Here is a 19,771-nt window from a genome sequence, read left to right as displayed (position 1 = left end):
ATAGATGGTGCTTCTCGATGTGCTCTCATTTAAATGGAATATCTAAATGCCGAAAATGTGTGCACGAGTTCATATACTTGCCAACTTCATTTATGAGGACAAAATCTCACAAACTCTCTACTAGTATTTTTTTTCAACTTATGCCTATCAAAGCGTCTGTTTTGAACAGAAGAAGCTTAAACGTTGCTATGAAACTGGCGTGTTAATAAGCGTTTCTCTGATCGAACGTTTTTCTCATAGTATTCAACCGAAAAACTTTTTCCCTACAGTCTGGAGCATATAAGCGCATCCAATCGGATAAATGATCATGATTACTAATGGTGTATCTGTGTCATTCTGACTCTAATAGCTTAGGTAACTTTGCGAGAACCAAATTTAGGTTTGTTGTTGAAGAAATGTCAGGAACAAAATCTAGCTCCTTGAAGAAGTCTACTAGAGTGGAAAGAAACATTGAGAAAGTGATATAAGTTTCCGGTTGTTTTAGACTAGGTGATCTGAAATTGTTGATTCTATCAAGGAAAGAATTCATTATTCACAGAGGTTTGCCAAAATGCTCTTGTAAATGCAATAGAGCATTTTTATAGGTTGTTCCGTTGCAACCACAACCATTGATGAGTTGTGTAGCCTCGCTTTTTCAGTAGAAATTGGAGGTGAATTTTTTTTTCGGTATCATTCTTCGGTGCTAGATTCATGATGGAATTTAAAACACCGAACCAGTGTAGTCAGTTTTGAGGATTACCGTCATAAGTTGTAGTCTAGCTTAGGCGGTGCCTTTTTGAAGCAATAAGACATTGAATCGTGAGCAAAAGTCGGATTTATGTTCGGATGTGTTAATTGTGTGTTGTTGAGAAGCGATTATTGCTGGTAGTAACCAAATGGGGATCAAAGACAGTTATTGATTTTCGAGCGTAAAATCCAGTTTGGTTTGTACGTTTTTCATTCGAACTCCGGGCAAAACACTTCTGGTTTGGTCCATGAGCAAAACCATAATTAGAAGACTGTAGGTTGAACGAATTCGTTCGCGGTCATTTAAGAACAACCGTTGTTAATGTGCCAGGTTCCGAGTTGAAAGTGATATAGGTTTTGCGTGGAGTTTTAATTGGAAAAGTTTCTGAGGGAGAATTATTCAAATTTCCAATTGCAGAAGTTGTTAAATGCATATCATTTGAAGTTGATCTAGGGGCATCATTTGCGAGCCCTTGATTTTGGAGGCTTGCTGAAGATGTATTGTTGTCGTTGTTTTTCAACTATTTTAGCTTGAATTCATTGAACTCCAGGCAATGTTTGCGAATTGCTTCATTTTGCTGGCATTGCCAACGCAACTCTACTAGTTTTCTTTAACAGCAATCAATTCATCTCTTGATTCAGTGATGACCATCTAGTCATAAGTTTTATCTATGCAATTGCTTATAAACTCGATTGTAGATTCACTACCATCTGTATACATTCTATTTGAAAAGCGATTTCTCCTTCGCATGAGAACTTTAATCAGAAATAGGCGTTTCCGGAGTCCCTTTAAGAGAAGAAGTTTGTTGAGAAACCTTTAAATTTAATCTCGTTATCATTACCAATGATAACGTTGAAAACCTAAACCCAACCTCTTCTTATACCAATCAATATGATGAAATTTAAACTCAAAAGGATGTTTTGTTTTTGCCACTTATACGCCAAAAAACCTTCAGAATTGATACTGCGCCTTGCCTAACGCTTAAAAAGATATGAGGTTTAAATTGAACGCATTTCAAAATTGAAAGGAAACTTATTCTGCAGAACGTAAAGCCTTAGCGAATGCTTGAATTTAAGTTTGGTTTATATCTAACAGGTTTTAACTACTTTTTCAGGGGTTCAATCGAAAACATGATTTAGCAGAGAAAGTATATTGAAAAATTGTTTAAGCAAAAAGTTTTTTTGGAATTTAAGTTTGTTTTAAATCTAACAGGTTTCAACTACTTTTTCAAGGGGTTCAATCGAAAACATGTTTTAGCAGATAAAATATTTTGAAAAATTGTTTGAGAAATTTTTTTTTTTTTTGGAAAATTGTCATAAATTTCAAAATGATGAAAATTCAAATTGTTTGACTTTTTTCATGCACTATTGTGGAGGCCGGAAAACGAAATTTTCAAAGCAAAAGAGCTGTTCTACCTTATCATTTGAAACGAATCATAAAGTCTTGATGAACTCCTTCTTCCAGGCCAAATCCCTGGTCGTCAAACTGTAACGACTTTGTCTATTTGCATAGTTACTTTTGTTTTATGATTGCGGATTTCTATTTCATCTTCTTTTTTTTATTGGTTTTATTTCGTCAATATACTAATTTTCAGAACTCTTTTGTTCTTTCTTTTTTTTGTCATTTGTTGTCTAATTCTCGATGTTAAACTCAACGGAAAACAAATGAAAACAATTAAATATAGTTCAGAATGTGTTAAAGCCTGCGTGAAAACGAGATTTCAGTAATTCTATGATTTTATGAGCTTAACTTCCTCACAATTTTTTTACCTGAGATGGTAAAACTGGTATGGTTGACCTCCGTACTCCAGTGCTCATTTTTGTTCGCTTTGTTGTGTTTTTTGAAAGTCTGTCAAAATTTAGGAAAACCGCGTATTTCTTCATCCATATAAACTCTTATCACATTTAGTTCTCAAACGTAAAAATCAGGTAAAAGTCTTTGTAAGTAATATAAAATCAAGCTAAAAACTGTAGGCTTTGACAGGAATCAATCAAAAGATTCTTGAACTTCAAAGCTCTTGAAGTTTTTTCTTTGCAGCTGAGAAAATAATTAACATTTTTTACCACTGTCTGTTAGTTGTGTTTCACTTATTTTCAGTCAGGTTTCTCTCAGAATGAAGGCATCACAGTTAAGTAGAATCGGGATAATGATTGAGATCTACTGCGAAGTATGTTTATATCATAATTTACTTCATACCCGCTAGAAGATATTTAGTTTTTGTTTGATTTGCTCTAATTTATACAACTCAATTTTCTTAGACCTGTTTACAAAATCACGTCACCAAAGTATAAAAAAGTCTGTCATCACATTCACATTCCCATTATCAGTGGAGATAAATTAACGGATGAAAACATCTCACCTGTTCCTTGTCTTTTTATGCTCCAACGTTTGCGTGTTAGTTTATTTTATGCTGGCATCTTCTAGTCGTCCTCATCGATCCTCGCAATTTAGAATCCCTTTTCGAACACCTGGTAAACATGGAAATAGTTTTGAAAATTCGGACAGTAAAACACGAATATCAAGACCAAACATGCAGCCAAAAAGACAAGAACGTGTGTTTGACAAAGTAATTATTTATTCGGATCATGACAAAAACCTGCAGAAGCAAGAAATAGAGATCGGAAAAGGAAAAACAGGATCACTATACCTCTGGCGTGCAATTTGTGACGAACGAAACATTGGTTCGACCAAAGTTATTCTCATATTTGCGTATAGTAAAAACGTAAGCTTGGAGATCTTGGCACCTACGGACTTTAAGTGTCAGATTAACGGCCGTTTTTGGGGCCAAATTGACGTCAGTATTGTGCATCGAAACGTGTTCATGTGTTCTTTCGAGAAAATTTTTGAGTGCCCTAGGAAAGTTTCATTGTCTTTTCGAAAACAAACAGTCACAAATGAGCTAATAGTCGAGCGACAATACCAAGAAAAAAGCTTATCTAAGAACATGTCAATTACTCTGTGTTCCCCAGCTATTACAAAAATGATGGATATTTCATCTCCTCGCCGTCTTATCGAATATGTAGAATATCAAAGATTTGCTGGAATAAAAAGAATGATTTTGGGTGAGTTGGATGGAAAAGTTAACAACTTTACGTTGGCCGAAGATTCCAAGAGTGTTTTGCGCTATTACAAAGGTATTGGATTCTTGGATACTTTCGAAATATCTGTTACAAATGGCAAGAGCAGTTTGTATAATTTGAGCAGAAGTAGCGCGAAAGTTATGCAATTTACCTACTGTATGATCAAATACGCGTTGATCAGTGATTACATAATAGTACAAGATCTAGATGAAATAGTTGGTTTTAATACTACAAGATACAGAAACCTCCCTGAAGCAATTTCGGCAGCGGAAGACAAAAATTACAGGTTTTCTAGTTTTATGCTAAAAGACCAACCGGTTGCTAAGAGGTGCAATTATTCGAAACACGGTGAAATTAATTCATCGTTTTTGATGATGCGTACGAATTTATTTTATCAGAAAAGTTTCAATATGGGAAAAACCATTCACTCTAGCCAAACGTGTCAAATAGCATGGCATCATGGCTGCTCGATGCCAAGAAGAGAAGAAACTTTTTCACCCTCAAGCCGAATCGATAAGTTCTTTTCAAAAACCGTCAACATGCAGTCAAATGAGAAGACTGAAATCATGAGAAGTTTACATTTCAGGGATTTTCTGCGAGCACCAAAAAATATATCGCTTAATGATTTATGCTGTCCAAATAACACTATTTATATTAACTGGTTGAATAATATATCTGGTGAATTATTGTCAAATTGTGCAACAGTTGTAAGAAAGTTGAATGTATAAAATAAACAACGGTCGTTTTTTTTAAGCAGTTTTCGAGCGAATTATGAAAAAGTTCAGTTGTGATACAAAGATTGCAAATCAAATACGGAAAAAAACATATCGATCAATACTAAACCTTAAGTAGATTGAATAAGAACCTCAATGCTTTTTTTTTCGAAGAGTTCAGCTCAAGTCAATAAATTATTTCTGAAAGGAAAATTTTAGCCGAACATTTCTTTTATCCTCTTTATTAGAGCGCCTTGAAGAAAATGATCAAAGTCCAAAAACTGGTCAAAATGTCAAAAATTGAATAATGAAAGAAAGGAGAATCGGCTCATGGAGGCCAAGTCATTTTATCAGAATTAGTTCGATCATTTGAGATATTAAACAACGTCCATAAATAGGTGAAAACGTCAAAGCTTAGTCATTTACCCACTCCAAAGTGGCTTTTTGTAAATAAAAATAGAGAAACTCAGCAAAAACTTCGACGAGCTGTTTTTTCTATTGGGCGCTCTGTCTCAGATTTTGCAGGGTCCTTTTTGAGAAATTGTTAAACTCCAGAACTGACGAACAGCTGGCCTTTCCAATGATACTGGTCTTTCCAATAATTTTGAATGTTATTTATAGAAAAATTGATTATAAAGGCTGAGAAAACTGTTTTAAACATAAGTTAGTTTTAGTAGCTTCATTTAGCGCTTTGTCAATAAAAGATTACTAAAAAACAAGGATAGCCGGTTACTGTGCAAGAAGCACAATGCTCTGACCATAATCTAGAAAACATTTCAAAAAAAAATTCGTTTTTCTTCTGCGTGGTCTGATAAAAGGATCTGAACGAAAAACTGACTAAGCCTATGATTATTCGACAGTCATAGTATAATAGGCAAAAATTGCAGAAAAGTGACTGAGAAAACAAAAAATTTTAAAAATATAATTTTTTTCAAAAAGTTCTTCAGTTTTTTTTTTTAATTTTCATGTTATTAATTTCCAAATGACGCTGAAAAAACAAGGTGAAACTAAATTTTCACCGCTTAATTAGGCAAAAATATGCTATTGTAAGCCTGATCGCTCGCATTATTTGCTCGAAAATTTTAAACATGTTTTGAAGCTTGAAATATTTATGCTAATTTCAATTTTACTCAAATAAAAATAGTCAAATAAAAAAATATGCTGTTGTACTAGAAAAACACGCCCGAATACAAAGTTCTTCCCCATTTCTCAAATGATCGGAACAAAAAAAAGATAAAAACTAAGACACACGCGAATACAAAATTATTCCCCATTTCTCAAATGATCGAAACAAAAAAAGGAAAAGAAAATAACTTAAACAAACCCGAATACAAAGTTCCTCCCAGTATTTCAAATGCTCGGAACAAAAAATAACACAAAATAACGCAGAATGTTTCCAGAAGCCCATAAGTTTTCCTTGTGGAGTGGTCGTGGGCTAAAAAAAGTTGTCTTCATACTCCCTTCAGTGTATGAAAAAGATGACTCTTACGTATGAAAAATACCCAAGAAACGCTCTTTTATCGATTTAAATTATCATGCTTCAAGAGTTTATTTACATTATTTTCATCACAAACAATGTAGCATGAAGTTAACAAATCATCTGCTCTTGCTGGAAAAAAAAGCAACCAGTTTGATGAACGCATGAAAATAGAGTTTAGTTTTCAGTCTTAACTTCTAGTGACAAGAGAACATGAAAGAGATCCATCAAACTCCATCTGTGCTTAACATCTATCACACAATCGCTGTTCTAAAGCGGTTATTTTTCTGTCAATGAAAATCTTCGCTCTATTATCATAATGCTTTAATTTACACAGTTGTATAGTTGAAAGTTAACACAAACTTTTCATTTTATAGCTGACTTGAAAACCGTAATCGATCGCAAAAACTTATTAAGTTAATTTTGCCAAATCGGATGTCGATGAACTTCGCGCATATTCGGTTGCCGAAAATAACATACCTATGTATGAGTCATCAACTGTAACAAAATTTTAAGTGCTCGTAATAATTACAATCAGGCACGGATCTACGAATTTCTCGAGGGGGGGGGGGGGGGGGATTATCATTAAAAACATTGAAAAATTAGTCGACCTTTTTTTTAGGTCGAACAAGTAGATTTTCTGAGCTCTCCCAGAGCAATAAAAAGACCCTGTTTTGGTGAAGTTTTCTGCGCCGCAGGCAAAATATTGAAAAACAGCTCAAAAAAGGCGTTTTTAGGTACTTTTTGGAAAATGTCGGCCAAAAATTGCGTTTTTTCGGCGCGCGCTCCCCCTTCAAAGTTAGTATAGATAGGCGCCAAAAGCGCCTAAAGAAAAATTTTAAGGTCAGTTAGCCAAAAATGGATATAACAAAATAGTACAAGGGGGGTAATTTGCAATGCTAGTTTTTAAATTGGAAATTAAAAAAGTCAGTCAAAAATGGCTAGTTAAAAAGTCGAAATTTGTCTGAAGAAAAAAACCCACCCCGAGCACAAATATTCCGTCACTTTTGTATCGAAAGTCGGAACAAAAACTAACCAATTGTTGTATGAGAAGCGCTTACAATGATAAAGTATTAAGATCAATTATAAACTTCTGAAGCAAACAAAAAGTTTTTCCAAAACATTCTGATTACTAGTTCTAATTGTTCTAAATTTTAGATCAGAAATTTCAATATTTTAAAAATAGATCGATAAAATTTTTTTATGAAAATGTCTTAAATGATGTTCAAATTCAGGAAAACGCAGAAGAAAAACGGAATTGCCAGCGCGTTGAAAATTTGTGACTATTTTCTTGTGAGTACTTGAGTATACGCCCATTGAGCTGAAACAAAATTGTCAAAAGAAAAAATTTAAGAAAATTAGGTTTTTAAACTCAAAGTCACGTCCTTTTTTTTACAGGCGACGGCTCCTTAAACGTAAAAAAGCAACAATATATATATATAATTGCTCTTCAAACAATGTTAATGCAATAAAAGATGACTAAGGCCATATAAAAAAATTCCGAAACCATTAACGCAAAAAAGGAACTCAATTGAAATCATAATTCAATGAATAGCAATAAAGAGAACGACCTTCAATTTTATCAATTATTGTAAAACACAAAGAAAATTCCATGCTTTGTAAACTGAGCCGCTGAAATAAAGCAAACAGAAAAAAAAGTTATAAAATCAAGTTGTAAAAATATTTTATTGAATGTTTCGAAAACAAAAAAAGTTGCAGCCGGGATTCGAATTGCAGCCCATATAATCCGAAAGCACAAAATTTTTGTTTAATTTTTCGACTGCAAAACACTTGCTCTTATAAGTGAAAACAAGGAAAAAATGATGTTTCAGAAAAATTGTTGAAAAAAGTTATACAAAAACAAAAAACAGACTAAGAGAAACTTGGAGCAACTAATGAATAAAACTGGGCCAAAACTGTAAGATCTTATTAAAAAAATTGAAAATCTGTATGAAAAAAAAATATTTACTTAAATGAACCGACAGAAATGAAGTCGACGGCCAATTAGCTGAAAATCAAATGAAATTGTTAGTCAAATTTTTTTTTAAAAAAACGAAGCGTGTACTGCCCAAAAAGCATCCGCAAAAGCCATTTATCTACTGAGCTCAAGGTATTTTACACAGTTCGCAAACTAAACCGAAAGCTTAATTTAAAACCAAAAAATCATAATCATAAAAACCAACGATGTTTTACCACTATACCAACAACAAGTTCTGTCAAAATCAACGAAAAAAAAATTGAAAAATTTTGTTCAGACAAAATAATGCAAAATTAACATCAGAGCAAAACTTATCAAGTGGTAACAAAACAGAAAAATACGCCAAAAATCAAAAAAAATTTAAAATAAATTTTTTCCCTCAAAGCATATAAGCACTTAATTTTTTTTCAGTCATCAAATGACGCAAGAAAGAGTAACTAAGTCAATAAAAAAAGCAGTATTGTTTTAGCCGAAAAGAAGAAAAAATAAAAAAAAACTAAACTTAACAATTCGAGTTGATGAAACTACAACCAATTTAAAAATTTCGATTCGGCCAGACTTCAAATAGCTAAAAGACTGGAAGCAGCTACAGTTAAAATTGTTTACAGCAAAAAAATATATATATTCTTAGATCTGGTAACTAAACCGATAAATCATAAGCAGACAAATAATAGGCCGATTTTTTTTGAACCGTTACAATTACCGTTTGAAAAAAAACAGGTCCTGGTCAGCCTTGAACCCAGGACTTATACCGTTCCAACCGTATTGTTTACCGCCAGGCTAAGTGTGCATGAGACAGTTTAAAACTTGAAGTTTAAGAATCAAGGTACCATCAAGAGTTGATGAGTCTTCTGAACCAAAATATTTTCGGGAAAAAAGTCTAGTACCCGATTGCAATACCCATACTAATCGCAAAAGTAACTCATATCAGAATTGATAAAACAGTGAACTATATAAGCACGTGTTGCACAGCAGGAAACTCAAACATATAACATGCACAAAAATGTCTCTACAAGTTTTACCAGTTTGACCTAGATTGTCAACACTGACTCAGTTATCTGCCAGAGTCCATTCTTGTTTCGATAATGCTTGCTTATCTTGAGCGTTAAGATATAAGTGATTGATAATAGAAGAAGGATCTCGTTAACTATATCTCCTTCAGCAAAGGGGGAAGATTCGTTATTAAGTTTAAAATTCTTATATGCTTAACCATTTTTATAAGGGGGAGTTTCGTTAATAGATACCCGAGGGGGATATCCTAAAAGTATCCACTCATTCCCAGCTTCTCGAAAGTAGAAAAAATATCATTCACCTGCTTTTTTCTTGCACTGATAATCGGTCTGACTTTAAAGTTTAACCTTTTAAAATTGTCTGATTGTATAAAATTCAGCATTTTTTCTTGCCCTAAGAAAATTTGGATATCCCTATGAAAATAATCGATTGAAGGCGTCTTCAACTTTTCCAGAATTCAATTGGCAATTCATTATAGACGAAAAAATTCAAAACTTGCTTACTTTATCTAAGAACTTGATTTACGTTGACAATTGATATGATAATAGTTACAAAGCGAATTCTGTTGGATGTTACGTTCTTCTTGCTCAATATCAAGTCAGAAATTCACAGAAGCCAAGCCGAGCTGCGCAAAACTGGTGACATATCGTAAATGTAGCATTGCAGGCTAGAGTATAGAAAATGCGACGGCATTGCAAGTCAAAGAATAGAAAATGCGACGAGGAAATCAAGTCAAAAATTTCAAGAAGAAAATGTCAAATTAAAAAGTTTTTATAAACATGTCAGGATTGACATTCAATTTGAGAAAAAGGCTTCAAGACCCATAATTTCTATCAATAAACTAGGTGGTAATTGGGCAGATAAAACTTGAGTACACTTATGTTGGGCCTAGAAAATATCTTTGAAAATTTTGTGCTATAAAAAATTTAAAGATTTGATGCTGGAAGCACAAAAACGTTACCGAAGCACAAAAATAATATAAAAACTTTGCTGTTTAACCAACCTAATATCAGGCAAACTAGCAAAAAAAGTGCTCGCCGAAACCTTTTAGGCCTCAGCAAAACATGATTATATAAACAGAGCCTTCTCGCTAAGTCCATGTTTTCGTAAAAGGGCCGGCAAAAAATGAGAGGACAAGGATAGTCCTGCAATTCATTTTTTTTTTCAGGAAAAACAATTCAAAATTCAAATGTAAAAATCCAGTTACAACTGGGGTTCAAACTCCAAACCTTAGGCTTCTAAAGTACGCACTTAACTCCTAATTATAAAACTTGTGAGAGCAAATGTCTTGAAACCTGGAATTGGATTTTTCCAGGAAACAATTTTTCTTGACTTTCTTCCCTTCTTTTCACTTCTTCTCTTCCCTTCTGTTTATATTTTACAGATTTCCTCCTTGCCCTGGTGGTAGCGCGGTTGCCTTTGTACCCTAAGTTTGGGGTTAAAATCAGTTTTTTTTTTCAGAATCAATGAAGTTGAAAAATCCCGAGAAAGTTAGAATTGTCTGATTTTCGTTTGTCGGCTTAGTTGCTATATAAAAGATTTTTATATAAAAGAATTTTCACGACCTTCGCAAGTGCAGGGACTCCATTTGTTTTCGGTTTAAGCGGAGTATGCTCAACAATTGTCAGATTAATAATCACATCAATGTACTGTATGCAACTTACATCGTAGTCGCAAATGTAAGTGCTGCTCATTGTAGTTTCAATTAAGGGGTCAAATTTTTTTAAATCTCATTTAAGCTGGCTCACTTTCTATTAGCTCAAAAAATTGTTGGTTTTGTTTCCACTTAAAAAACTTTGTTTTGTTGCTCATTTAATTCTTGAAAGACTGCCATTTTTGCCTAGAAAAAACTTCTATTGAGACATACGAAAATATAAATTTTGTTAGACTTAGTTTTTTAAACATTTTTTCATTTTTTTTTCATTTTCGAATATTTTTTGTTTGTTGTGGCGCAAGTGGTTCAAAGCTCCGCTTTGTCTGTTTTACAGCTATGTTCGTTACAAAGATAAAATTACTTACAATTTTGCGAACAAATTGGACGTGAAGTAAAATGTATACAAAAAAAACAACGAAAAATAATTCTACCGTAAAATCAAACAAAATGCATCAAAGGTCGTTTTTTAAAAGGTTTAGGAATAAATGCAACTTTTAGGGTAATTTTTTATAGCTTCGTATTCTTACCTCAGAAATTAAACTAGGCCGACAGCATACAATTGCAGCTTTACCAAAAAGTTCTTGAATGAAGTTTTTTTTTGAACTTGAGATGTTTTTGTACATGAGATAGATTTTTATAAATAAGATTCTTTTTAATTTAGTTACTCAATTCCATAAACTATTTCGCGCGCATTCATCAATCGTTTTATCTTGTGAAATAATTTAATAAACATCACCCACTTTTTCAAAATTGTTTAAAAAACAATAATTATTTCTGAGATCCTCAAATTTTTTTGGGGACTCATAATTTGAGGCATGTTTTGTAATCTATGGGATAACCCGGACAGCACCGTACCATAGTGTTAAAAATTTCATATTTTCAGAAGTTTTTTTTGATGTTTTTTTCTTCGAAAAATCATAAAGCATCATATCTTAGAAATTATGAGAACTTGCGCAGTCATACTTGAAGGCCACTTCTGCATCTCCTGGAAATACTTCACATCATACTGCCCATGTGTCAATAAATTAATTTTAGACCCTTTTGTAATTCTTTTGTAGATTCGCAGCTCCGGGAGAACCTGACAGCACTGCACTATTGAGTTGCTTTTTCTTGTGAATTAACATTTATGTGAAATTACTTCGAAAAAGAAAATGATATATATTTGTTTCGCGAAAAACAAAACTATACGGTTTAAACATCGAAGCTCCAACGGATGTTCTTAATTTTGATTGCTCGAGCCATTTGTGACTTTTCCTTTGTAAACGTTCGCACTTTGTAACTTTTAATTGAAACAAAGTTAGAAACAAAACAGGGCAAGGAGAGTAATGGAAAACTCAAAAGAAGGAGAATGATTCGACACATCATTTTCATGGCGACCAACTAAATTGAAGTCCCCTTGGTTTCTGTTGGTCAAGCTGGCAAGGGTTGAAGTTTTTCACAATTGCAAAGCTTTACGAACTACTAAATCAGGAGTACTACACATCCGGTAAGATTACAATTTCCGAAATACTTCAAAAGTAGGAGTACTACACATCCAGAAACCCTACCGCATGTCTACATTCAGGTCAGTTCATTCCATTCCATTAATAGTCAGTTATTGGTGTTTGTGATGAGTTTTGGCGTTTTAAATTGCCAATGTCAGTTTATTACAGAGTCAGTTTCTTACAGAGAGATAGATTTTGGGTAAAAATTGTGTTATAATTTCGGTGTTCCTCGGGGTACATTGAAAAAGACCTCGGGGTACAAAAAAAATCAAAATTTTGCAAGGGTACAGTTGTTTTTTTTTATGACTTAGTCGACCCCAATTGTCATTCAATTTTAGAAAAAATAGCGCCGTAGAGTTCATAGCTCATCTTAACATAACGAAAAAAAATAGGTAGTTGAGGTTCTGAAAAATTTCAAGAGCTAAAAACGCCCAGTAAACGTTCTTCACCATTTAAATAAAATTTTCAAAACAAATTGAAAGTTCTATTGTTTTTTTTTTAATTTTCACATGTAAAAACAGGTTGTTACTGAAAACTTTCAAACATTTGACAGTTAACTTTCCTAAATCAATTACTACTGAGACCTTTTTGGGCAATATCACGCACGATATTTTTTATAAAAGAAACGGGGGCTGTCGTCAAGAACGGTGCGATGCGTAATTAAGAAGATGTACATTAACATTGATATAGAATACTTTAAAACGTTGATTTTGGTGAACATTTTAAATGCTGCAATTTAATTGCATTTTAATGTGTCAAGTGAAACGCCGTGTAAATAAGATATATCAATATTATATAGATACAGATAAATTTCTAAGAATATGGCTAACGGGAAATTCTAGTTCTCGATGACAAGTGACTTGATCTCGGAAGTGAAAAAATATATCATGGCCCAGCTTCTCTACTTAATTCCAAAAATGTACTGAGCACATTTCGAAAGCAACGCCGAAAAAATGTTGAATTTCAAAATACTTTTATGTCCACCAATATTTAGGAGCAAAAATGTTCTTAACCTGATTGCTATTACTTTTTTAGTCTGAGGGGTGATTTTTAAAGCGATACAAAATTCAATAAATTTGTTTCAGATGTGCGAAAACCCATTCATCTTGGAAACTGCAATAATTTGTAGAAACTACTAATGCCTTAAAGGAAGCTTTTTAAAAACCAGGATATCTAACAATTCATATGTCTTTCAAACTATAGTTTTATTCATTTTTTACGCCAAATAGTTAAGTAACTAACATAATTAAATGCAGCAATCCTTAAATTCATGAACCAGTCATAAAAACAAAAGTTCCAGTCTCAGTTTTGAATTCGAGTCTTTTTATTTGCTTTCCATGTATTACTTGTTTCTCGAACTTCTCATTTCAAGTCCTACTCGACCTGGATATGCTGTCGGTTTCTGAGCCCGTTTTTTTTTCGACTCAAACAAATGTGAGCCCTGCCACCTGGTACATTTCGAATATTTTCTCGATTGCGTTGATGTAAGCAGCAGTTCTTAAATCGATTCCCAAGTTATACAACTCGCAAGTGTTTTGAATCCGTCTCGCGGACCTTTCCATCGTATACGACAAACCACTGTGTACTATATCTTTTTCACTGGCCCCCCGAATCCGTTCTAAAAACGCTGCGTTTGGTTTCACTTCAATAGTCTCCTTGAACTTTTTCTCCAGGCTTTCTTGCACACTGTTCAACAGATGGTAGTTCGAGTCGGTCTCATGTTTGAAAGTTAAACGTCCGTAACTCACATGATTCAAATTCTTTAACCACTCGAAGTACGAAACAGTCACACCTCCTGCGTTTAAATACAAATCGGGCAGCACTAGTATCTTTCGTTCTTGCAAAATTTGGTCGGCTTCTGGGGTTATCGGTCCGTTGGCCGCCTCAGCTACAATTTTGGCTTGAATCTTATGCGCATTTCGCGCTGTGATGACTTTTTCGATGGCAGCTGGTACCAAAATGTCGCATTTTTCAGTCAGCATCGATTCCCCAGTGTAAGGCTTCGCATCTGGGAATCCAACTATAGTTCCATTTGCTATATAGTACTGCTCCAGAGCTGCAGGATCCATTCCGTTCTCATTGTAGATCGCTCCATCGTGTTCTGAGATCCCGATGACCTTAGAACCCCACCTGTGCAGGTATCTCATAGAGTGCATTCCTACGTTTCCGAACCCTTGAATGATAACCGTTTTGTCCTTGATCCCCGTTGTCATTCCTATGGCTTTCATCATTTTCGGGTCGTTCGAAAAATTATCAATGCCGTGGAAAACACCTCGTCCCGTTGCCGAGATCCTGCCGTGAATGCCGCCCATTCTTATTGGTTTTCCAGTTACACACGCGAAAGCATTCAGATCTTTGTGTCCATGCGTCATTTTGTACGTGTCTGCAATCCAACTCATTTCTCGTTCCCCTGTTCCCATATCGGGAGCCGGAACGTCAATGCCAGGACCCAGAAAGCCTTTATTTGCTAACTCGCATGTAAAACGACGCGTTATTTTCTCAAGCTCATTTATACTGTAATTTTTTGGGTTTATTTTGATTCCGGCTTTGGCGCCGCCAAACGGAACATCAACTACTGCACATTTGAAGGTCATTAAAGCAGCTAAAGCTTTCACTTCTTCTATGTCGACGTGTTCGCTGTAACGGATTCCTCCTTTGCACGGGGTTCTGTGCTCTGAATGCTGAGCTCTGTAACCTGTTACTGTTTCTGTTCGCCCGTCATCTCTTCTAAGTGGAAATGTTAATTGGATAACATTATTGCACGGTTTAATCACACTTAGCATTCCGCGAATGTATTCTAATTTCTTCTCCTTAGAATCTCCTGGTATGCTTTTAGATTGGACCATTTGGCTTTCCATTTTGGAAGCTGCGGTCTCAACGTATCCTTGAACCATTTGGTAAAAATTGACATCATCTGCAACAGAGGAGCTTAAAAATCGCAGTGAGCTTCTGGCTGTAACATTCAGAACGTTCTTCGTACTGAAGGCTGTCAAATATGTGATGCTAGAATTTGAAGCGAAACTTTGCTTCGTAAAAATTGAGGTTCTGCGTACTAATGATGACCTGAACATTATTGCAACCTGAAATTAATGTGACAAGAATTAAATTACAAAGTTGGGTAGTCTAAATGGATCAGTCTATATTTTGCAATTGTTTGTTTATGGTGTGTCAGGGAGTGACGTGACAATTAAGCGGTTTGATTGGTCAAGGTAACTCTTGGGAGATACGCTCTCATGCCGACGAAATTATTAAATCAGGAGCAATTAGCCGAAAACCTTTAAAGATTCGCGTAAGAAAAGTTATCGGAATTTTCTTGAGACAATTAAGTTTAATATCTAACTGAAAGGAACCAGATTGCGAGAAAGCAAAACAGTCACAAAATACTTCAGCTAAATGAATTTCTGTCCAGAAGAACCGAACAAAACAGTACCATATGACACCACCATATACAATTATTATATACACACAACAGAGTAACCACCAAAACTCATAGAGTGTGTATATATCACCAAGCATATACGGTTGCTCATTCATTTACTCCTATCAACTGCGAATACATTTGGATTCAGCAGTCACTAGTGTACTCTAGCATTACATGATTGGTTAAAACTGGGGGTGTTTGAGACACTGTAGAGCTGAACTGGCATCTATTAAGATTTTAAGACGATAACCGTATGACCAACATCGTACAAATTTTCTTTGAAGAAGCGGTGAATATATGATAATGAAACAAGTTCAAACTGTGATTAGATTACTACCTGCGTCGAACCATAACCATAATAGTCAGCCATATGGGTCAAATATTCAGAGGTTGCAGTCAGTACGCCTAAAGACTTCCAACGTTCTAGGCACACTTCAACCACACAATGCACTATACCGGGATCATATAATAATGAAATTAATTCTAATTTTCTCTTATCATATATTTCTCAAAATCATGATCAATTCAAGTTCCATGTTAACAATTGCCGTGTCATGAACTTCAACAAGTTCAATGATGTTTTCCACGTATTAGCTCTTAATAGATCTCTGAGGAATGGACGTGACACAAAGCTGATGGCAAAGAATTCAAAGAAGCGATTATGCGAGGTAACCTAACTGCAAGACAAACTCGATGATGAACTTGTTGATGAACATCAATAATGATGATTCTAGTCAACGGGTAGCCGACTACTTGAAGACTTGAATTATCGAGAAATATTATCAACAGAACGCCTGCTCATTGTCAAAAGGTGCTATTGCCCTCTCAATATTTGCTACTGTAAATGTATCTTTCTTTGTTTTCATTCTTTTTGTAAATTCCACGTAAGTGTTATTAAGTCTTACATTACTACTACTAAAACTTCATTTTTGTTCGGACCAATAAAGTATCATATTCAAACCGTATTGATAGGAATTCGAACTCGATAGGAAAGAAGTGATGCGGTAGATTAACGATTAAGTACCAAGATGATTTTTAAAAAAATCTTCTGGAGTTTTCAAAATGATTCATTTTCGATTTTTCAAAATAAATTCATTGGTCGGAACATTCTGTGCCACTTTCACAGCGACCGACTATCCTTGTTAGTAATATCCTTGTTATTTTCGACCATTGAAAATGAGGAGAAACTTTGTATTCGGGTGTTTTGTAGTTTAATTCTTTTTGTTTTCCACGCAAAATCAGGTACCATAAATAATCATCGTACTGGTTGTTTGAGTGATATACAATATTGATGTCCTTCCAGTCGTGATTCGAACGAAAATGAATTATTTGCAAAAATTCTACCAGTTAAAATTTTTTGTTTTTCCGTCTAATTTCGACCGAGTAAAGAGATCGAATAACGTTCGTATTATATTAATATTACCAATTTAGGCTAAAAATAACACTATTTTACAAAAAATAATTACTTTAGGAAACATTAGTTAGCGGTTCTCTGGTAAAAAAAACTCGAACTTGAAATTTTCAGTGCAAAAAAATGGGAAAAAAATCATTTTTTTTTTGAAGATAATTGAAGTCGTCTATACCTAATGCACTTAAATTCTACGCGTTTGTATAGATCTATCATGACACGACATATAAGAAAAGACACTACTCGAAGAAAAAAAATTTTGAGCGAGTTTGGTCGGAACATTCTGTGCTATTTGCACAGCAACCGGCTATCCTTGTAAATAATATTTGGTCAGCAAATTCTAAGCTGCTTGCACAGCATCCAGCTGTGCTTGATAGAGAAGTAATATGTTATAACATCCTTAGTCAGCAACCGGCTATCCTTTTATTTTCAATTAGCTACAAAAAGGAGAGATTTAAACCTCACACGATCTTCGCGACGCTTTTGTTACAATATAACTATAACAGACTATAAGTAAAACTCACAACTTTTCTACATAGAGGCGCAGCTAAGATTCGCACCACGTACGACCAAGAACCACCAAATTGTACAAAAATGAAAACCGGCCGAAAAAAAAACGAAACTTTCATATTCAAATGAAACTCATTTTGATGAAAACTTGAGGCAAACAGAATGGTTAACTTTGAATCAGCATCAAAAAACTTAGTGAGTGGTAACTATGCAGACAAACTTGGGTAGACGCATTTTCAGCCGTTAGGAAACAATTGGAAAGTACAAACAACCATGACTTAAATCAACTTACCACGACCAACTTCTGTCATACTGTGACCAAAATTACTTGAGGGGAAAATTCTAGTGCCCGGTTGCAAACCCCTTATTTATGTAATGGGTAAAAAACAAAAAATGATTAACAAGAACTAACCTGCATCAAAAAACTTAGTGAGTGGTAACTATGCAGACAAACTTGGGTAGACGCATTTTCAGCCGTTAGGAAACAATTGGAAAGTACAAACAACCATGACTTAAATCAACTTACCACGACCAACTTCTGTCATACTGTGACCAAAATTACTTGAGGGGAAAATTCTAGTGCCCGGTTGCAAACCCCTTATTTATGTAATGGGTAAAAAACAAAAAATGAATTTTTGTCTAAGCGACCTGTCATTATTTTCTAGTTAAGACGCTTTGCTTTTTATGCAATCATTTAAACCCCTTACTTATCTAATGTGTAAAAACCGAAAGATTGAATTTACTTGCCAAAATGAGCTGTTGCTTTTTTCCGAAAAAAAACTATAGAATTTGGTGAAAAAATGCAAGAACTAATAGCTAAAATAGTTTTGAAAGTGTAGTAGAATTAAATTGAGAGCTCAGTCTCTCATAGGGTATAAGTCGTAAATTTTGAAAAAACTCATTTTTCGAAATTCGAAACAAGACCCATAGTGCTTCAATATGACACCACACAATATCCCCCTACAAGCTTTCTTTGAGGTATTCAAAATCGAGAGAAAAATCACACCCTACGCCATAGTTCCATCTCTTCATTAAGAAAATCGAGACAATACTTATTATATTGGATACACTACCACTTACAATCATTACAGCGTTAATTTCAAGTTTCATTCGGTCTTTCATGACCAAGAAATTACATTTTTCTTTTATTCAGGCTAAATCAGAAACTTAATTTTAATCATCACCTAAATATTCACGACTAGGCTTTTAATCAGACATTAAATTTTTAAAATTAGACTCACGATTGAACTGTCTTTAACATCCCTGAAATTACAACAGAACAACACATTGACCATTTTTCTGACCACCCAGCCCTAGGGTGATTGACGGAGCTGTACCGACTGAAAGTTCTTCACCCTTATGCCACAGTCGAACATGTGGTACTTTAGGTTACCTGCATGATTTTCAAACCGAACGACGTTTGCAATATGAATCAAGAATAAAATCACCTTTATAGAACCTACTCATCTGATAATGATTGCTCGTGCTAGTAGGTTCATGCACGGGAATTTTTCGACAGGCCATTATTTTGAATAATTTTCTTGACCTGCGCTTTAGATTAGCCATTCTGAATTTAAGGATAACCATATTTCGAAAAACTTATTGAACTGCAGGCAATTTTTGGGATAATATGCCATTTTGAGCCTTTTTGCAATGTTTTAATAAAAACGGTACCTCTTTGGAGTTCAGTCTCCTTAAAATTAGAGTACAAATTGGCGCTTTAGTTTAATTTTCGGTTTGGTTGGCCTTGGCCAGAATTGGCTGTCGTAAAAAGTATCTAAATTAGACCCTTTGGTTAATTTAGCAGGCAGAGTCGAGGAAGAGGATCAAACCACACCTCCCCTTCACCCTCGGTACGCTACTGGCTCATGAAAAGAATTTGAGATAGAATTTAGAATTTTCAAATGATATGCGACGAAAAATATAGTTACTCTGATAATTCAAAACAATAACCAGTTAAACGATGAATTAATGGAAAATTGCGAGCAACCTCAATGTACAACTTGAGGCACAATCTTGATTGTGCAACTTCTGAGAAGAATTACCTGGAAATCAATTCCTTAATAGTAATCAATGTGTCGTGCTATCACCGTCGTATTGTGACTTGAAATTTTAACATTGAAAGGGTAGAAAAAGAAGTCGTAGCCGTGTTATATTCCGTTCTTAAATTACTGGTTCGGTGGTTGAAACCCAAATTAACAGCAGCACATCATTCTGAGACTTGGATAAAAATGCTTTTTCCAGTGAATGAATCATGGGCCGATCTTATTTTTTTTATTGCGTAGATGCGTCATTCGATGAGTTTCAT

At 34.5% G+C, this 19,771-nt stretch overlaps 2 protein-coding genes across 2 annotated transcripts in view; both read right to left on the bottom strand.

Moving 5' to 3' along the window:
• The window catches only part of LOC134847567 (casein kinase I-like), a 584,249-nt gene that overhangs the window by 264,196 nt on the left and 300,282 nt on the right, over positions 1 to 19,771 (bottom strand). The window lies entirely within an intron of this gene.
• Positions 13,295 to 15,601, bottom strand: LOC134847882 (glutamate dehydrogenase, mitochondrial-like). Its single transcript, XM_063865138.1, has one exon. It carries the CDS (start codon positions 15,193 to 15,195, stop codon positions 13,549 to 13,551), a length of 1,647 nt encoding a protein of 548 aa, XP_063721208.1. The 5' UTR covers positions 15,196 to 15,601; the 3' UTR covers positions 13,295 to 13,548.

Source organism: Symsagittifera roscoffensis, chromosome 6 (genome assembly GCF_963678635.1).
Source record: "Symsagittifera roscoffensis chromosome 6, txSymRosc1.1, whole genome shotgun sequence".
NCBI lineage: Eukaryota > Metazoa > Xenacoelomorpha > Acoela > Convolutidae > Symsagittifera > Symsagittifera roscoffensis.
Note: the sequence above shows the minus strand (reverse complement) of the source record. Positions and strands in the feature narration are given on the sequence as shown.

Bases quoted from the DNA above. Each gene is read 5' to 3' on its own strand.
- LOC134847882 (XM_063865138.1), bottom strand. From the start codon at position 15,195: ATGTTCAGGTCATCATTAGTACGCAGAACCTCAATTTTTACGAAGCAA.